We start from the raw sequence: 15,196 nt of genomic DNA on the forward strand, positions 1-15,196 counted from the left end.
CCCCACCAGGCCTCCTCCATGCCAATCACAGAGCTGGGCACAGAAGTGGGGAGGTGGCAGAGGTGGCTGCGGAGTTGCCGGCTGGCCTCCCTCTCCTGCACAGGGTCTCCTGGGTCCCCCCGAGCGCACCTGGGGGGCAGCCTCGAGCACTGACCGGGCTCCTTCTCTGGCCTGGCCCGGAGCCTCTTCTCTGTCCGTTGGGTTCCCTGGTTGCACAGAGCCACAGAGGAGAAAGCGGGCCCCTCGCCTTGGCCATGAGCGCACCCCAGGCCGTGGGGCAGAGGGCTCCCAGCGGAGCAGCTGCTGTGCCCCAAGGAAGCCCCTTTGGCGCAAACCCAGCTGCCCCCTGAGATCCGTGCTGACCTTCGTGGAAGCCTCAAAGACCCCCAACTCTGCCGGCAGGCCTGGGGCCTGTGTTTGAAGGGCCCGTCTTTGAAATCCGGGCAGAAAGGATGATTTTACAAAGGGGGTTTTGAACTGTTTAGATGTGCAGAGTCCTCCTGTAGTCGGGTGGCCTAGAGATTAGATTCAATTAAACAAACCCCTGGAGACACAGGCCGCCCGTGCTGCCTTTGCAGCTCATGTGCCCAGAGGTGCCCCCTGACCTGCCTCCGCCCTCCCTCCCCACAGGTTGGGTGTGGGGCAACAGTTCCCAGCCCTGGGAAGGAGAGGTGTAGAATAGGACAGCGCTAGAAGGGACCTTGGGGGTCTTCCAGTCCAGCCCCTTATTCAAGCGGGAGACCCCACATGATTTCAGTCCAGTCCACTGGTGGGGCACCCACAGCTTCTGGTGGCAAGCTGTTCCATTGTCCTCACCGTCGGGACATTTCTCCCTAGTTCCAGGTCGCTTCTCCCCTGGAGGGAGTTCCCACCCGTTGCTTCCTGTCCTGCCCAGGAGGGGGAGGGGAGGGGGGTCTTTGGACACACACACACACACACACACACACCCTCATGGGTGGTCTGGGGGCCCTGAGCCTGCCGTCTTCCTAGGAGTTTGCTGGGGAAGGCCTGCGGACCCTGGTGGTGGCCTACCGGGACTTGGAGGAGTCTTACTTTGAGACCTGGCGGAAGCGCCACCACAAGGCCAGCACCAGCTTGCAAGACCGGGAGGGAAAGCTGTCCGAGCTCTACGACGAGATCGAGAGAGACCTGCAGGTAGGCGCCTCGCCAGGGGAAGCCCCTCCCCTCCACCAGCCCCAGCAGCCGGTGCCCACCGGGAAGCCCCCGTGCCCTTGAGCCACCAAGCACCGGCAGCATCCGGTTCTGCTGAAAGGTTTGGCGGTCGAGGAATGTTTCCTGCAGGGCTCTTCTTGGGACCCCTGTGCCAGGTATCTGAAAAGCTGACCTCTCAACTGGCTGCGGTCAGTCAGGGCCCACGGAGTCAGCGTTCTCCAGGTCCCGTCCGACAAGCAATGCCGGTTGGCGGGACCTTGGGGAAGGGTCTTCTCTGGGGTGGCTCCGATCCTTTGGAACCAACTGCCCCCAGAGATTTGCATTACCATAAGACCTGGCTTTTCCCACAGGCCTGGAATTAGACTGAGTGTTGCTTTTAAGACATTATTTTATTGTTATTATATTACTGATTTTAAGATGCAATGCCCACGTCTCATTGGCCTGGAAGCGTTTCCCCTGTCCTGCTGTGGTCACTTTCTTCTGGGGCCTGGGGGGCCCTCACTGTTCTTATCCTGGCCAATCTCTTGGGGGGGAGGGGGGCGCAGAGCCTCTTCAACCATTCGGCCTTCCCAAAGGCTCCACCACCAGGGAGGTTTTCATGGCCTGCAGTGCAATGCCCCGAGTCTTCGGAGAAGGGCGGCATACAAATCTAGATGATGATGATGATGATGATGATGATGATGATGATGATGATATTCCATCGGAATTGACAACATCTCCATCTGTCAATTGCAAAAGGCGGCTTTACTGGGATCGGCAAACATAATTCGCCGCTACATCACGCAGTCCTAGGTGCTTGGGAAGCGCCCGACTGGTGATGAAATACGAAATCCAGCATAGTGATCTCGTTTGCTGTGTTGTATTGTTAATAATAATAATAATAATAATAATAATAATAATAATAATAATTGTATTGTTAATAATAATAATAATAATAATAATAATAATAATAATAATAATATTGCCTATGAAGGCCGCAGACAGCGAAAGTTCCCTTGAGCCACTCTGGCCTATTCCGACCCCTGGATTGATGGCCCCCTCTGCCCTTTCCCCCCACCGTGAATGCCTAGTGGCTGGCCAGGCAACAGGAGGCGGGGGGGGGGGGGGGCTGGAGAGGAATGACGCACGAAGCTCCCCACCGCCCCTCCCTTCTCTCTCCGCAGCTGCTGGGTGCCACCGCCGTAGAGGACAAGCTGCAGGAAGGGGTCCCCCAGACCATTGAGATCCTGGGAAAGGCCCACATCAAAATCTGGGTGCTGACCGGGGACAAGCAAGGTATTGGCTGGAGGGAGGGGGACGGGAAGGGGGGCTGAGGCCCAAACTCAGAGAACCCGGGGGGGCACACCAGCACACCACGGGGGGCGCCTGGGCCCTCCTGCCGATCCCCTCTGGTGACAAGGAAGGCCCTGCTCCCACCCCAGAGAGGCTCCTGGACAGGTGCCCCCTGTTTCGGGGGTCTTTCCTCGGTGTCCTTGGGGGCAAAGGCAGGGGCCGCCCAGCCTTCCCAACAAATCCCTGGCCTGCTGGAAGCCGGGATCAGGAGGGGAGCATGGAACGGGGGGGGGGGGGCGACGAGGAAGCAGGGAGTCACCTGGTCTTTGAGGAAGAGAAAACTGCACGGCCAAAAGAGGAAAAAAGGGGGGGGGGACAAGAAAAATGGCTGGGGTGGGGGTGGGGGGTGCAGAGGGAAGGGCTGGAGGGGGGAGGGAGGCTGGCAAAGAAGTGAGACCCTTCGGCCACAGAGGAGGGTCCGGCCTTGTGGCTGGCGGGCCAATTTCCTGGGTGCAGAGCTGGGGCTCCCTCCCCCCCAGGGCCCTATAGGGAGGCAACTGGGCACCCTATGGGGAGAGGAGGGGGGGTCTTTCTCCTCCCTGAAACTAATGGATGTGGGGGGGGGGCTTCTGCTTCTCCAGAGACCGCAGTGAACATCGGCTATTCCTGCAACATGCTCTATGACGCCATGAGGGAGATTTTTGTCATTGACGGCGACAGCTGGGAGGAGGTGGAGGATCAGCTCAGGTGAGAGGGGGTCTCTGCCCCTTTGCTCTCATGTCCCACCTGGGAGGGAGAAGGTGGAGGATCAGCTCAGGTGAGGGGGGTCTCTGCCCCTTTGCTCTCAGGTCCCACCTGGGAGGGAGGAGGTGGAGGATCAGCTCAGGTGAGGGAGGGTCTCTGCCCCTTTGCTCTCAGGTCCCACCTGGGAGGGAGAAGGTGGAGGATCAGCTCAGGTGAGGGGGGGACTTTGCCCCTTTGCTCTCAGGTCCCACCTGGGAGGGAGAAGGTGGAGGATCAGCTCAGGTGAGGGAGGGTCTCTGCCCCTTTGCTCTCAGGTCCCACCTGGGAGGGAGAAGGTGGAGGATCAGCTCAGGTGAGAGGGGGTCTCTGCCCCTTTGCTCTCATGTCCCACCTGGGAGGGAGAAGGTGGAGGATCAGCTCAGGTGAGGGGGGGTCTCTGCCCCTTTGCTCTCAGGTCCCACCTGGGAGGGAGGAGGTGGAGGATCAGCTCAGGTGAGGGAGGGTCTCTGCCCCTTTGCTCTCAGGTCCCACCTGGGAGGGAGGAGGTGGAGGATCAGCTCAGGTGAGGGGGGGACTTTGCCCCTTTGCTCTCAGGTCCCACCTGGGAGGGAGGAGGTGGAGGATCAGCTCAGGTGAGGGAGGGTCTCTGCCCCTTTGCTCTCAGGTCCCACCTGGGAGGGAGGAGGTGGAGGATCAGCTCAGGTGAGGGGGGGGACTTTGCCCCTTTGCTCTCATGTCCCACCTGGGAGGGAGGAGGTGGAGGATCAGCTCAGGTGAGGGAGGGTCTCTGCCCCCTTGCTCTCAGGTCCCACCTGGGAGGGAGGAGGTGGAGGATCAGCTCAGGTGAGGGGGGGACTTTGCCCCTTTGCTCTCATGTCCCACCTGGGAGGGAGGAGGTGGAGGATCAGCTCAGGTGAGGGAGGGTCTCTGCCCCTTTGCTCTCAGGTCCCACCTGGGAGGGAGGAGGTGGAGGATCAGCTCAGGTGAGGGGGGGACTTTGCCCCTTTGCTCTCAGGTCCCACCTGGGAGGGAGGAGGTGATCAGCTCAGGTGAGGGAGGGTCTCTGCCCTTTGCTCTCAGGTCCCACCTGGGAGGGAGGAGGTGGAGGATCAGCTCAGGTGAGGGAGGGTCTCTGCTCCTTTGCTCTCAGGTCCCACCTGGGAGGGAGGAGGTGGAGGATCAGCTCAGGTGAGGGGGGTCTCTGTCCCTTTGCTCTCAGGTCCCACCTGGGAGGGAGGAGGTGGAGGATCAGCTCAGGTGAGGGGGGGTCTCTGCCCCTTTGCTCTCAGGTCCCACCTGGGAGGGAGGAGGTGGAGGATCAGCTCAGGTGAGGGGGGGTCTCTGCCCCTTTGCTCTCAGGTCCCACCTGGGAGGGAGGAGGTGGAGGATCAGCTCAGGTGAGGGGGGGTCTCTGCTCCTTTGCTCTCATGTCCCACCTGGGAGGGAGGAGGTGGAGGATCAGCTCAGGTGAGGGGGGGTCTCTGCCCCTTTGCTCTCAGGTCCCACCTGGGAGGGAGGAGGTGGAGGATCAGCTCAGGTGAGGGGGGGTCTCTGCCCCTTTGCTCTCATGTCCCCACCTGGGAGGGAGGAGGTGGAGGATCAGCTCAGGTGAGGGGGGGTCTCTGCCCCTTTGCTCTCATGTCCCACCTGGGAGGGAGGAGGTGGAGGATCAGCTCAGGTGAGGGGGGGGTCTCTGCTCCTTTGCTCTCAGGTCCCACCTGGGAGGGACAACCTTCCCCAGCCGGTGCCTGGAGGGGCCGAGGGGGCCTCACTGGGCATCCCGGGTCTGACCAAAGGGGGGGTCTCCCTGGGGGGGAGGTCTCACCTGGGGTGTCTTCAAAGGAGGCAGGAAGGGGGGGCTTCTCATTGATGCACCCCGTTTCTGGGCTGCAGGCACCCGCCTCCCCGAGCTCTGCAAGCGGCCTCCCTCCCTCCCATCCTCCCTCCCTCCCTCCCTTGGTGCCAGGGGCTCCTTCCGCAGAGTCCGAGGCAGAGGGGAGGGGGCCGTGGGAGGCCGCATGGGCCAAGGCTGCTGGCAAGGCTGCTTCTCAGTCGGGGGGCTCATGCGTGTGTTTCCCCCTGGGCTTTCTCCCGCCTCAACGGGGCCACTGAGGCCCTGAGCAGGGGTCGGAACAGGTGGGCCCTCCTATGACCTGTGGACTTCATCTCCCAGAATTCCTCAGCTGGCATGGCTGACCCAGGAATTCTGGGAGTTGAAGTCCAAAGCTCATAGAAGAGCCCACTTGGCCCAGAGCAAATACGTCTCAGTGACAGGAAGGCCACCGAGGCAGCAGCGGCTCCACTCGCAGCTCCGTGGTGGCCTGAGTGGGGCGGGACCCACTGGGGGTTGCTGGGGTCAGGGTTGCGGGGGCTCTGGCAGCCAATAGGTGTGCCTGGTGGCCCCCTGCTCCCCCCGTCGAGCCTTGGCAAGGGCATGCAACCACTTCCCTCCCCATCCTCAGGAGCATCAAGCCCCCCCCTGCATGGACAGGACCCCCCCACCCCCACCTGAGGCTCACCGCGTGGCCTCTTTTCCAGGATAGCCAGGGACCGGATTCAAGGAGACCTTGACGAGAAGACCGAAGAGATCGGCATCAACAAGTCCAGCTCCTCCGGTTTCTGGAACAAAGACCCCACCAACGGGGACTACGGCCTGGTCATTAATGGGCACAGCCTGGTAAGGTGGCCCCGAGGCTGCCCCCCTTCTGCCACAGAGCGGGAGCCCCCGGCCCCCCCAGCACTTGGCTCCGCCTCTTCCCCTGAGGCCAGGCTGGTCCCGATCCTGCCAGTCGCGTGGCACTGAGGGCCTGGACCTGCTCCAGGCGGGTTACGAGATTCGATTTGGTCTGAAGCCACTGGAGGTTTCCAATGTGTTGCTGATGCTGTGAGGGGTCAGCCAGATACGTTGGTCTAGTAATAAGCAAGCAAGGGAGTCTTAAGTGGCAGTTCAGGCCAGACAAGGGGCTGGTCCTCAGGGAGGTGTTGGCGCCAGGCACCTCCCTCTTCCCGAGTGCTTTGCCCTCCAGCCTCGGGAGAAGGGCCATCCCCTCTCGTCCGCTCTGTGCCCCCTGGCAGGCCTACGCGCTGGACGGGGAGCTCTCCGAGCTGCTGGTGGACACAGCCTGCCTGTGTAAGACGGTGATATGCTGCCGGGTGACCCCCCTGCAGAAGGCCCAGGTGGTGGAGCTGGTGAAGAAGTACAAGAACGCCGTCACCCTGGCCATCGGGGACGGCGCAAATGATGTTGGCATGATCAAAAGTGAGTGCGGCTGGGGTCCCGGCTCTCGTCCAGGTCCCAGGCAGGGGGGAGAAGCTGCAGAAGCAGAGGGGCTCCGGCCACAAGGAGCCAGGGCAGGGGGGAGGGGCAGGGGATGGAAAGCAAATCGAGCGGGGAAGCCCCCCTCCGCCCCAGCCATGGAAAGGCATCGTGCGGCCCCTCTAGGGTCAGTCTCTTTCTGACCCCGCCTGCTCTTCCTTCCTGCGCCCCATTTCTCTGGGCTTGTGGGGGCCCAGCGTAGCAGCCACGGTGGGACGGGACGTGTGGCCCTGGCGCCCACCCGCTTCTGCCGGTCCGGCTGTCCCTGCTGAGGGCCTCCCCGCTTGGTCTCCCAGCTGCTCACATCGGCGTCGGCATCAGTGGCCAGGAGGGGATGCAGGCGGTGATGTCCAGCGACTTCTCCTTCGCCCAGTTCCGCTACCTCCAGCGGCTGCTGCTGGTCCATGGCCGCTGGTCGTACCTCCGCATGTGCAAGTTCCTGTCCTACTTCTTCTACAAAAACTTTGCCTTCACGCTGGTTCACTTCTGGTACGGGTTCTTCTCCGGATTCTCTGCCCAGGTACTGGCCTCCGCTGAGCCCCCCAGGGGGGAGGGGGCTGAGGGCTGGGTCCAGAGCCCAGCTAGACCGTCCGTCTCTCGTCCACCCGGACTTTCAGGCGAGGGGCCAGCAGGTGGATTAGCGTCCGTCAGCCCTCGTGCAAGAACCACACCCACCTGCAGAGAGAGAGCCAGTTCACTTCCCACTTCTCAAAGCCACATCGGAGGGTCCACAATCTTTGTAGCTATTGTCACACAGAAACTTACCACCGGGAAGCTTCCCCCTATATTGACATGAAATTCTTGTCATTCGTGCTCACCACTTCTGGTCCCGGGTGTTGAAGTTCCAGGAGCCTCCAAGCGAACTCAGGGTCCGAGTCAAAGGAATCCTGGCACTGACCCTGGGGGACCTGGGTCTGAGATTCCCACCCGGTTGGAAGTTCACGTCCCTTGTCCCCCCACCCACAACCTTGTCACGTTGCCCACTCAGATTGTGCCAGCGTGGCCGGTCCTCCTTCCGCTTCCACCCAGGTGGGAGGGCACAGGATGGCCTTGGGCCCCTCAAAGAAAGAAGGCTTGGGGGCTGCATCGGCTCCCTCCTGAAAACCCCCCCCTCCCAGGTCCCCATCAACATCAGGCCTTCTACAGATAGTGGGGGCCAGCCGTGGACTCACCCCCAACCTCTGCACCGGCTGGACACTGGGTTCCGTTGCCATGGAAAGTCCTCCCTCCCAGTGGTTTCCCCGTCTGGATCCGCATCCCGTGCGCGTGTGCCTTCCAGGGTGGGGACTGGGACACTGACCCCACAGCTTGGCCTTGCACAGCACCCCACTCTCCACAGGGAGGGCAGGAGGGGTATAAGTCGCCCCCCCCCAGGACCACACCTGGCTTCTCCGCATATTTTGTGGTGCAACAAAAGCAGACGTCTCCTCCACCTGGGCATTTTGTACTGGAAGCTGTGAGCAGAGGCCAGAATTGGGGGAGATGGACACACTGGAGTCGTGCGGGTGGGGGGGTTGCCAAGCACCCACAACACGATCACACGACCACGGGGGGAGGGGGGGCGTGCAACTCTGCGTAACCATGGCAACTTCGAAAACAGATCATAAGGAGCTCCAGCTGGGTCTTCAATTGAGTTCAGGCAGTCGTTAAGCCAGCGGCCATAAGTCATAAGTCAAGGACCTGCCTGTACGCGCACACACACATACACAGCCTTCTGTACAAGAGTGTTACTTGGACCCAGCTGACCAGTGGCTGTGGCGGTCACCCTCCCTTGTGTGTTGTCTCCCATGATTCTTGACCAATGTCTCTTTTTTCTTTGATGACCACTGAGAGCATCTGCACCAAAGACAAATCCCTTGTGTGTCCAGTCACTCTTAGCCAGTAAAGAAACCTCTTATTCTATTCTATTCTTAGCCAGCCAGCTGCATCAAATCACATTTGACAGATAGAGTGACAGGTGGACGGACGGATGGACGGGCCTACTGTCGCCCTACCACCTTCTAGGGAAAGCCGCACCGCTTTGTCCCTCCGCCAGAGTTTGTCTCCTGCGCTGATTCTCCTTCATTCCCTCTTAATGTCCAGGCCCTGTCCAAAGCCCGGCTTCCCTCCCCTCCGGCCTCTTCCTTCCCTTAGGTTCCAAGTCACAGTCTTCCATCTCTGGTCACTCACCTGTGGCCCCATAGAACTCGGCCTCTGCCCTCGGTTGTGGCTGTGGTCAGCCAGAGCTCCCCGACGTCCAGTGCAGACAGGAAGGGCAACTCGCATCCCCTGGAGGGATGGTCTGTTTTCTAAGGCAAACCAGATTCTCTCCTGTAGGGGCAGCCTTGCACGCCAACATAACAGCTGCTCATTTGCACAGCAGCCCCTGGCGGACGGAGTGACCCACAGGCAGGGGGCAGGGGGGAGAACAGGGGGAAGAGCCTGGCCTCAGACCCACCTCTGAGGCAGGGGGGCATCTCATAAATGTAATAAGTGAATGATAGGCCTCCTTGAGAAAGGCAGGACACCGCACATGAGTGACAGGGATCCAGGAAGAGCCGTGGCCCTCCCCCCCTCTGTCCACTGGTCTCCAGATTGAAGGTTTGGTACCTGCCGTTCCCCTCTGCCCACCCCCCTTCTTCTAAGAGCCCCGGTGGCAGAGCGGTTAGAGTGCATCCCTGCAGGCTCCTTCAGCTAACTGCTAGCTGTATGTAGTTCAGCGGTTCAAATCTCTCCACCGGCTCCAGGTGGACTCAGCCTTCCGTCCTTCCGAGGGGGTCAAATGAGGACCCAGAGGGTTGGGGCTGAAGCGGCAGATACGTCTAAAATGCTCTTGCTATCCTTCCCCTGCAGACGGTGTACGATGAATGGTTCATCACCCTCTACAACATGGTGTACACCTGTTTGCCGGTGCTTGGGATGAGCCTCTTTGACCAGGTGAGCGTCGCTCGTGGAGCCCTTGCCTGCTTTGAGCTCAGGAAGAAAGAAGCCCCCCTCGCTGGGGTCCCCTTCCCCCCCACGGCCTGGTTTATAGGTGGTGGCAGGTGACCGTCAACATTATTCTCTGAGCCCAGGAAGCCAGGCCTTTCTCTCAAGCGATGACCCACCGGTGCCCCCTAACGGCCAGCCTTCAAAGGGATCCCATCGGTCATTGTATTTGTTTGAGATGTAAATATTTCCCATGGGAAGGACCCTTGCTTCACGAATGAATGAAGGCCAAAGTCTGAGTTCAGGTCCACCCAGACCCTTTGAAGATCCGCACCCTGTGTTCCCCAGAGGAGAAAGCCCAGGGCCCCCACCCTCCCTTGTCCCCTCCCCCTTTGGGAAAAGCCCAGAGAGGGAGGGGGTGAGGTGCAGCAGGTGACCCGGGACCCTTTCAGGCCCACTCTGAGATGAAAGCAGGGGGGCCACTCCGCTGGCCAACCTCTCCTGGGCCTGTGAGACCTCAGCGGGATTTTATATCACCCCCATGGCACCTGAGCTAGCAGGCTTCGTGGAAGGATGGGGGGGGTCTGGGGAGCAGAATGACCTGGTGTGGCCCCGTGGGGGGGGCTTCTCCCTCGACCGCATTCAGCGTCTCCTGGGAGAGGAGACCTTCCGTGCAAAGCGAGGGGCCACCCATCTCTGTTATGGGGTCTCAATATTACTAGGGTCAATATTACTATTACTAGGCAGGGGGAAGCTGTTTTCGCCCTCCCCAGGCATTGAGTTATGGGTGTGGGCACTCGCGCATGGACGATAGCATGCGCTCACACTCTTTCGACACCCAAGGAAAAAAAGGCTCCCCATCACTGTATTAGTGTATGGTCGTTTCATTGCTATTAAGATTGACTGACTAGTTCAATAGGGTTTTACTGCTTAATATTTGACTTTAACCGCCCCGAGTCTGCAGAGAGGGGCGGCATACACATCTAATAAATAATAATAATAATAATAATAATAATAATAATAATAATAATAATAATTAGTTTGAATTGTTGTATTGTGGTAATCCACCCGGAGTCCTGCAGGATTGGGCAGCATAGAAGTCAAATAAATGAATAGCCGAATCAAGCTGGCCCATCCCTGCTGGCCTGCCAGGGACAAGTGTGGTCAGCTCCTAGGCTCGGCCTGGGCTTAGCTTGTGTGTGTGTGTGTGTGTGTGTGTGTGTGTTAGGGCCCCTCCCTCCCTCAGGGGCAGGGCCTGCCCGCCTCCTCCAGCCCCCAGCCTCCTCTTCCTCCCTCCAGGATGTGGATGACCGCTGGAGCCTGCAGTTCCCGCAGCTGTACGGGCCCGGTCAGCAGAACCTCTACTTCAACAAGAAGGAGTTTGCCAAGTGCATCCTGTACAGCATCTACAGCTCCCTGGTGCTGTTCCTGGTCCCGTACGGGGCCACCCTCAACTCCATGCGGACAGACGGGAGGGACGTCACCGACTACCAGTCCTTTGCCCTCATGGTCCAGACCTGCCTGCTCATCGTGGTGTCCGTCCAGGTAGGGGCCCCCGCCTCCCCAACAGCTCCAGTGCCCCCTCCCCCGGCCAGGCTCTTTCTCCCGAGGGAGCCTCCCTTGAGCCCCAGCCTCCCCACTGCCCGCTCGGCTGACCCGTTAAGCCAAAGCCTAACCCTAACTCCCAGCCATCTTGGCTTCTGTTAAACCTTGGTTGGCCATTCAGCTGCACACTGGGTGGGTGGGGGGTTTCGGGTCGGGGAAAGCTGCTCCCCCACCGAAACACCAGGAACCTGATGATGAAGCCGAGCCCCCATTGCCTCGGGTGGCCCAAGGGGGGCTGCTCAGCTGAAGTGGGAGCCTGGAGCCCCCCAAGTGGTTGAGGCAGGCAGGGTTCTCCAGGGCCCCATTTCTTGGGGGGGGGGTGTCCAGGGAAAGGGAGGGTCTGGCCTTCTCCTTCTGCTCAAGATCCCCACGGACAGTTTGGGGGTCCCCTGGGTGACACGGAATGCTGGACTCGATGGGCTTTGGCCCCATTCAGCCTTAACTGAGTGCGGGGGGCCAGGGGTGTAGGCTGGCCCTTGTGGCTGCTGCCCAGAGGGTCTTTCCTCAGCCAGGCTGGCCGATCCGGCCCTTGTGTAGGCAGCCAGCCCCGGTGCACGGAGGGGGTCCAGGTGAGCCGGAGCGGCTGCTTGAGCTGGACTGCCTTCTGCAGATGGGCCTAGACACGGCCTACTGGACGTCCGTGAACCAGCTCTTCCTCTGGGGCAGCCTGGCCATCTACTTCGTCATCACCTTCACCTTGTACAGCGACGGCACTTACCAGATCTTCACCACCTCCTTCCCCTTCGTCGGTAGGTTCAGAGGCCGCAAAGGGTCCCACTCGGCGCCCAAAGGCCCACCCCCACCCCAGGGCAGCATCACGAGGGAGGGAGCCCCTACGTTCCCAGGGCCGCCTGCCTTCTCCCTTAGCCCTGCCCAGCCCTGCCCAGCCCAGCAGGGCCACTGGAGTCCACCTCTCCCCCGCCAGGCACCGCCCGCAACACCCTCAACCAGCCGAAGGTCTGGCTGTCCATCTGCCTCTGCGTCAGCCTCTGCGTCCTGCCCTCCGTCGCCTTCCGCTTCCTGAAGACGCAGCTCATGCCCAGCCTCAGCGATCAGGTACGCCAGCCGGCTGGCCCCCACCTTCCCTCCCCCGGCCTACTGGGGACCCCTGCCCCCTGCCCTCTGTGTCCGGGCCTGGTTGCCCCTCGTGCCCAAGGTGGGCAGGGAAAGGGAGGCTCTCCTTCAACGGGGGCCCAGCGCTGCTCCTTTCGGCCCACCTGCATCCGACGGGATTCCTGGGCTGATGGTTCCCCCTCCTTCAAGAGCCTCCTATTCCCCCCACCACACACAACACCCCCTTGAGGTAGCTGGGCTGAGTGCAAGGGACAGATCAACCCCCCCCCCGAGGTTGGGGAGGGGACCCTGCAGCTTCTTTGGGGGACCCCACGGCTCTCCCCAAGGGCCTGTCCTGCAAGAGATGGGGGGGATTTCCTCCCCCTCTGGTGACCCATGCAGAGGTCATCAGGAGGCCTCCTTAACTGCAGTGACTATCATGTGATCATGCTGCCCCCTAGTGGTCCTTTGGAGCACTTTGCCAGCCCAGACAGGCAGAGCTGGTTCTGGGGGTGCTGCCACCCCCACCCCACTTTCTGGCCCTGCGGAGTTCTTCCAATTCTGTTAATCTGTACTCCGATTGTAACAGAGCTGGGAGGGGGGCAGGGAGAAGGCGGGAGGGGCCTGTGGGCTAAGTTGACCCCCTGGAGAGAATGAAGGGAGGGGGAGGAGGAAGGCGGGTGATTGAGGGGTTGCTTGCTGGGGGGCAGAAGGCCCCCTTCCTCCCTAGCGTTGCTTGGCCCCAAAGGGCCCCCCCTCCCCCCATCCCTCTCCTCTCCCACTGCCCCTCCCTCGGCCCCATCTGCTGGGCAGGGGATGAGGGTCTCCAGGCACGCCCCCTCCCCGTCTCAGCCGGGCTCCTCTTCTTCCTCTTCCTCCTCCTCCTTCTTCTGGCGCAGGTGATGCGCAAAGTGAAGCAGCTGCGCAAGGCGCCCGGCCCACCCGCCCTGAAGCGCTACCTGCAGCGCAGTGTCTCCCGCCGCTCCGGCTACGCCTTCTCGCACCAGCAGGGCTTCGGCGACCTCATCACCTCCGGCCGGAACATGCGGATCAAGTCCCCCGCCGGTGCCTCGGCCACCTTCACGCCCTCCGCCCAGAAGTACCGGCCACGCCTGGAGAAGTAAGACCTGGGGGGGGCACTCTCCAGCCAGCCCTCCCTGAAAGGAAAGACCCACCCGGCCACCGACGGAGATGCTATGACCGCGGAGGGGCGCAGGCGTCAATTCCGAAGCGGGGCAGGGGCTTCAGGCAGGCTCTGGGCGGCAGACGGAGCCCCTCGCGGTTCCCAGGACTCGCCCGCAGCACCAGCTCCTCCCGCCCCGTTGGGTCTCCTGAAGTGGAACGCTGGACCAGCGCTGCTTCTGAGCACTCCGTGCAGAGGAGGGGATGGGGGTTGAGACCCTCCGAAGGCCGGGCCCATGGAGAGGTCTCCCCGCTTTCCAGCCCCGGAGGAGGAGGGCGGCTAGTGTGGCGCAAGTCTGGACTCCTGGGGACCCAAGCGGAGGAAGGGGCTCAGGAAGGGTGGAGGGGGGCCGCCACTGTCCTGGATGCATCACCACCTGCAGGCCACGTGGGGAGGGGGTGCTGGAGCTCCCCCCTCCTTCCCTCCTCCTGTGCTGGATGTGTTGCTTCCCCCTTGAGCCTTGCGGATGGTGGGGGGAGGAGAGAGAGGCTCCGGTCATCACTACTTGCACCCAAGGCTGCTCCCCCCCACCTGCAGAAGATGCTGACCCCCTCCTGGTGCTGCACCGCTTTGCCCCACGGCGCACCTGAGCTGTGGCCTGAACTTTGGTGCCTCAACACTGAATACAACAAGGCCAGAAACGCTGCTGGCAACCAGCCGGTCCCTCTTGTGGGGTTCTGGCGCCTCTAGGCCCTGGAAGGGAGGGGGAAGCGCTGGCAAAGGAGCCCCCCCACCCCCATCTTCTGGGCCAGCCTGCTGGAAGAAGCTGCTCCGGGGGAGGCTCCACGGCCACCGGCAATTCCCCCCTCCCGCCCACCGCTGGGGTGGCCAGGCACCCACCGCTTCCAGGAAAGGTCTCCAGCCTCCCGTGGCCTTAGCTGACCAGGCCGGAAAGCTCTGCTGCCCAGGCCCCTCAGAAGAGAGACGCCCTCCCTTTGGGGGGGAGCATCCCTGGGGGTGGGGGGCGCTGCAGGGTGGAAGCTTCCCGGGAAATGTGTCCCACCATGGTCCCCTGCCGAGGTGCCTTTCTCTGCGAGCTTTCCCGTTTAATTCTCCGAGTGGTCTTCCTTCATCCACAATTATTGCATACGATGGTTATGGAAATGACGGTCAGCCAGGATTAGGGAACAGAAGGGACATTATGCCAGTCAAATCTAAATCCAGTGTTGTAATTTTTTTACGCCCGCATGTCTATGCACACAGCAATGGAGGCTTGCGGAGGGGAAATACATTTATAATGTTCAGCTTTAAATATATAAATATATAAATATATATATATAAATATATATATAAGGGAAGATGTCTATTATTTATTTGACGCATCTCCAAATAATTGCAAGTATTCTCACAAACTGAGCTCTTGGTGGATCTGAAAATAAAATAAAACGAAGCCGCCCCAAGCTCCCTCTGCCCGTTTCCATCCCAAACTGGACCCTGGAATCGCTTTTGGAGGCAAATGTCGCTTCTGGGGAACTGCAGGCCTTGACCGGGGTGGGGGTGGGGCTTTGCGGTGCTTCCCCCCTCCCCCGACTATTTACTCTCGGTCACTTTTAGTCACTCAGGAAAAAAAGTCAGCTCTCCTGGAGGAGCAAAATTGCCCCTTCAGGCCCCAAAGAGCCGAGGGGGGGGGGGGGTTGCTCTGGGGAAGAGCTCATTCATCCCTATGGCAGAAGCACAGGGGGCAGGGGCGGGGCTGGGGGTCCCAGAGCATCAGTGGAGGGGGACGTGATTGAAACATCATTTAAATATGTTAAAGGGTTAAATAAGGTCCAGGAGGGAAGTGTTTTCAATAGGAAAGTGAACCCAAGAACAAGGGGCCACAATCTGAGGTTAGTTGGGGGGAAAGATCAGAAGCCACAGGAGAAAATATTATTAGTAGATTATTGGAACAAACTTCCTGCAGACGTGGTAGAGAAATCCACAGGAACTGAATTGAAACATGC

The 15,196-nt window shown here is 60.6% G+C and overlaps 1 protein-coding gene across 3 annotated transcripts in view; it reads left to right on the forward strand.

Annotated features, from left to right (window-relative positions):
• Window positions 1-14,570, forward strand: part of LOC139162842 (phospholipid-transporting ATPase ID-like) — a 42,075-nt gene extending 27,505 nt beyond the window's left edge. The window contains exons 18-28 of one of the 3 annotated variants that reach the window (XM_070743678.1): window positions 991-1,155; window positions 2,337-2,448; window positions 3,087-3,192; window positions 5,728-5,866; window positions 6,265-6,448; window positions 6,802-7,025; window positions 9,338-9,421; window positions 10,712-10,957; window positions 11,628-11,766; window positions 11,943-12,073; window positions 12,970-14,570. In XM_070743678.1, coding sequence (XP_070599779.1) covers window positions 991-1,155; window positions 2,337-2,448; window positions 3,087-3,192; window positions 5,728-5,866; window positions 6,265-6,448; window positions 6,802-7,025; window positions 9,338-9,421; window positions 10,712-10,957; window positions 11,628-11,766; window positions 11,943-12,073; window positions 12,970-13,194 — 1,755 coding nt within the window. In that variant the 3' untranslated portion in view covers window positions 13,195-14,570. The remainder of the gene's footprint in view (window positions 1-990; window positions 1,156-2,336; window positions 2,449-3,086; window positions 3,193-5,727; window positions 5,867-6,264; window positions 6,449-6,801; window positions 7,026-9,337; window positions 9,422-10,711; window positions 10,958-11,627; window positions 11,767-11,942; window positions 12,074-12,969) is intronic. The other 2 variants (XM_070743679.1, XM_070743680.1) reach the window with 2 other exon arrangements.
• Window positions 14,571-15,196: the final 626 nt, after the last annotated feature.

Source organism: Erythrolamprus reginae, chromosome 2, assembly GCF_031021105.1.
Source record: "Erythrolamprus reginae isolate rEryReg1 chromosome 2, rEryReg1.hap1, whole genome shotgun sequence".
Lineage (NCBI taxonomy): Eukaryota > Metazoa > Chordata > Lepidosauria > Squamata > Dipsadidae > Erythrolamprus > Erythrolamprus reginae.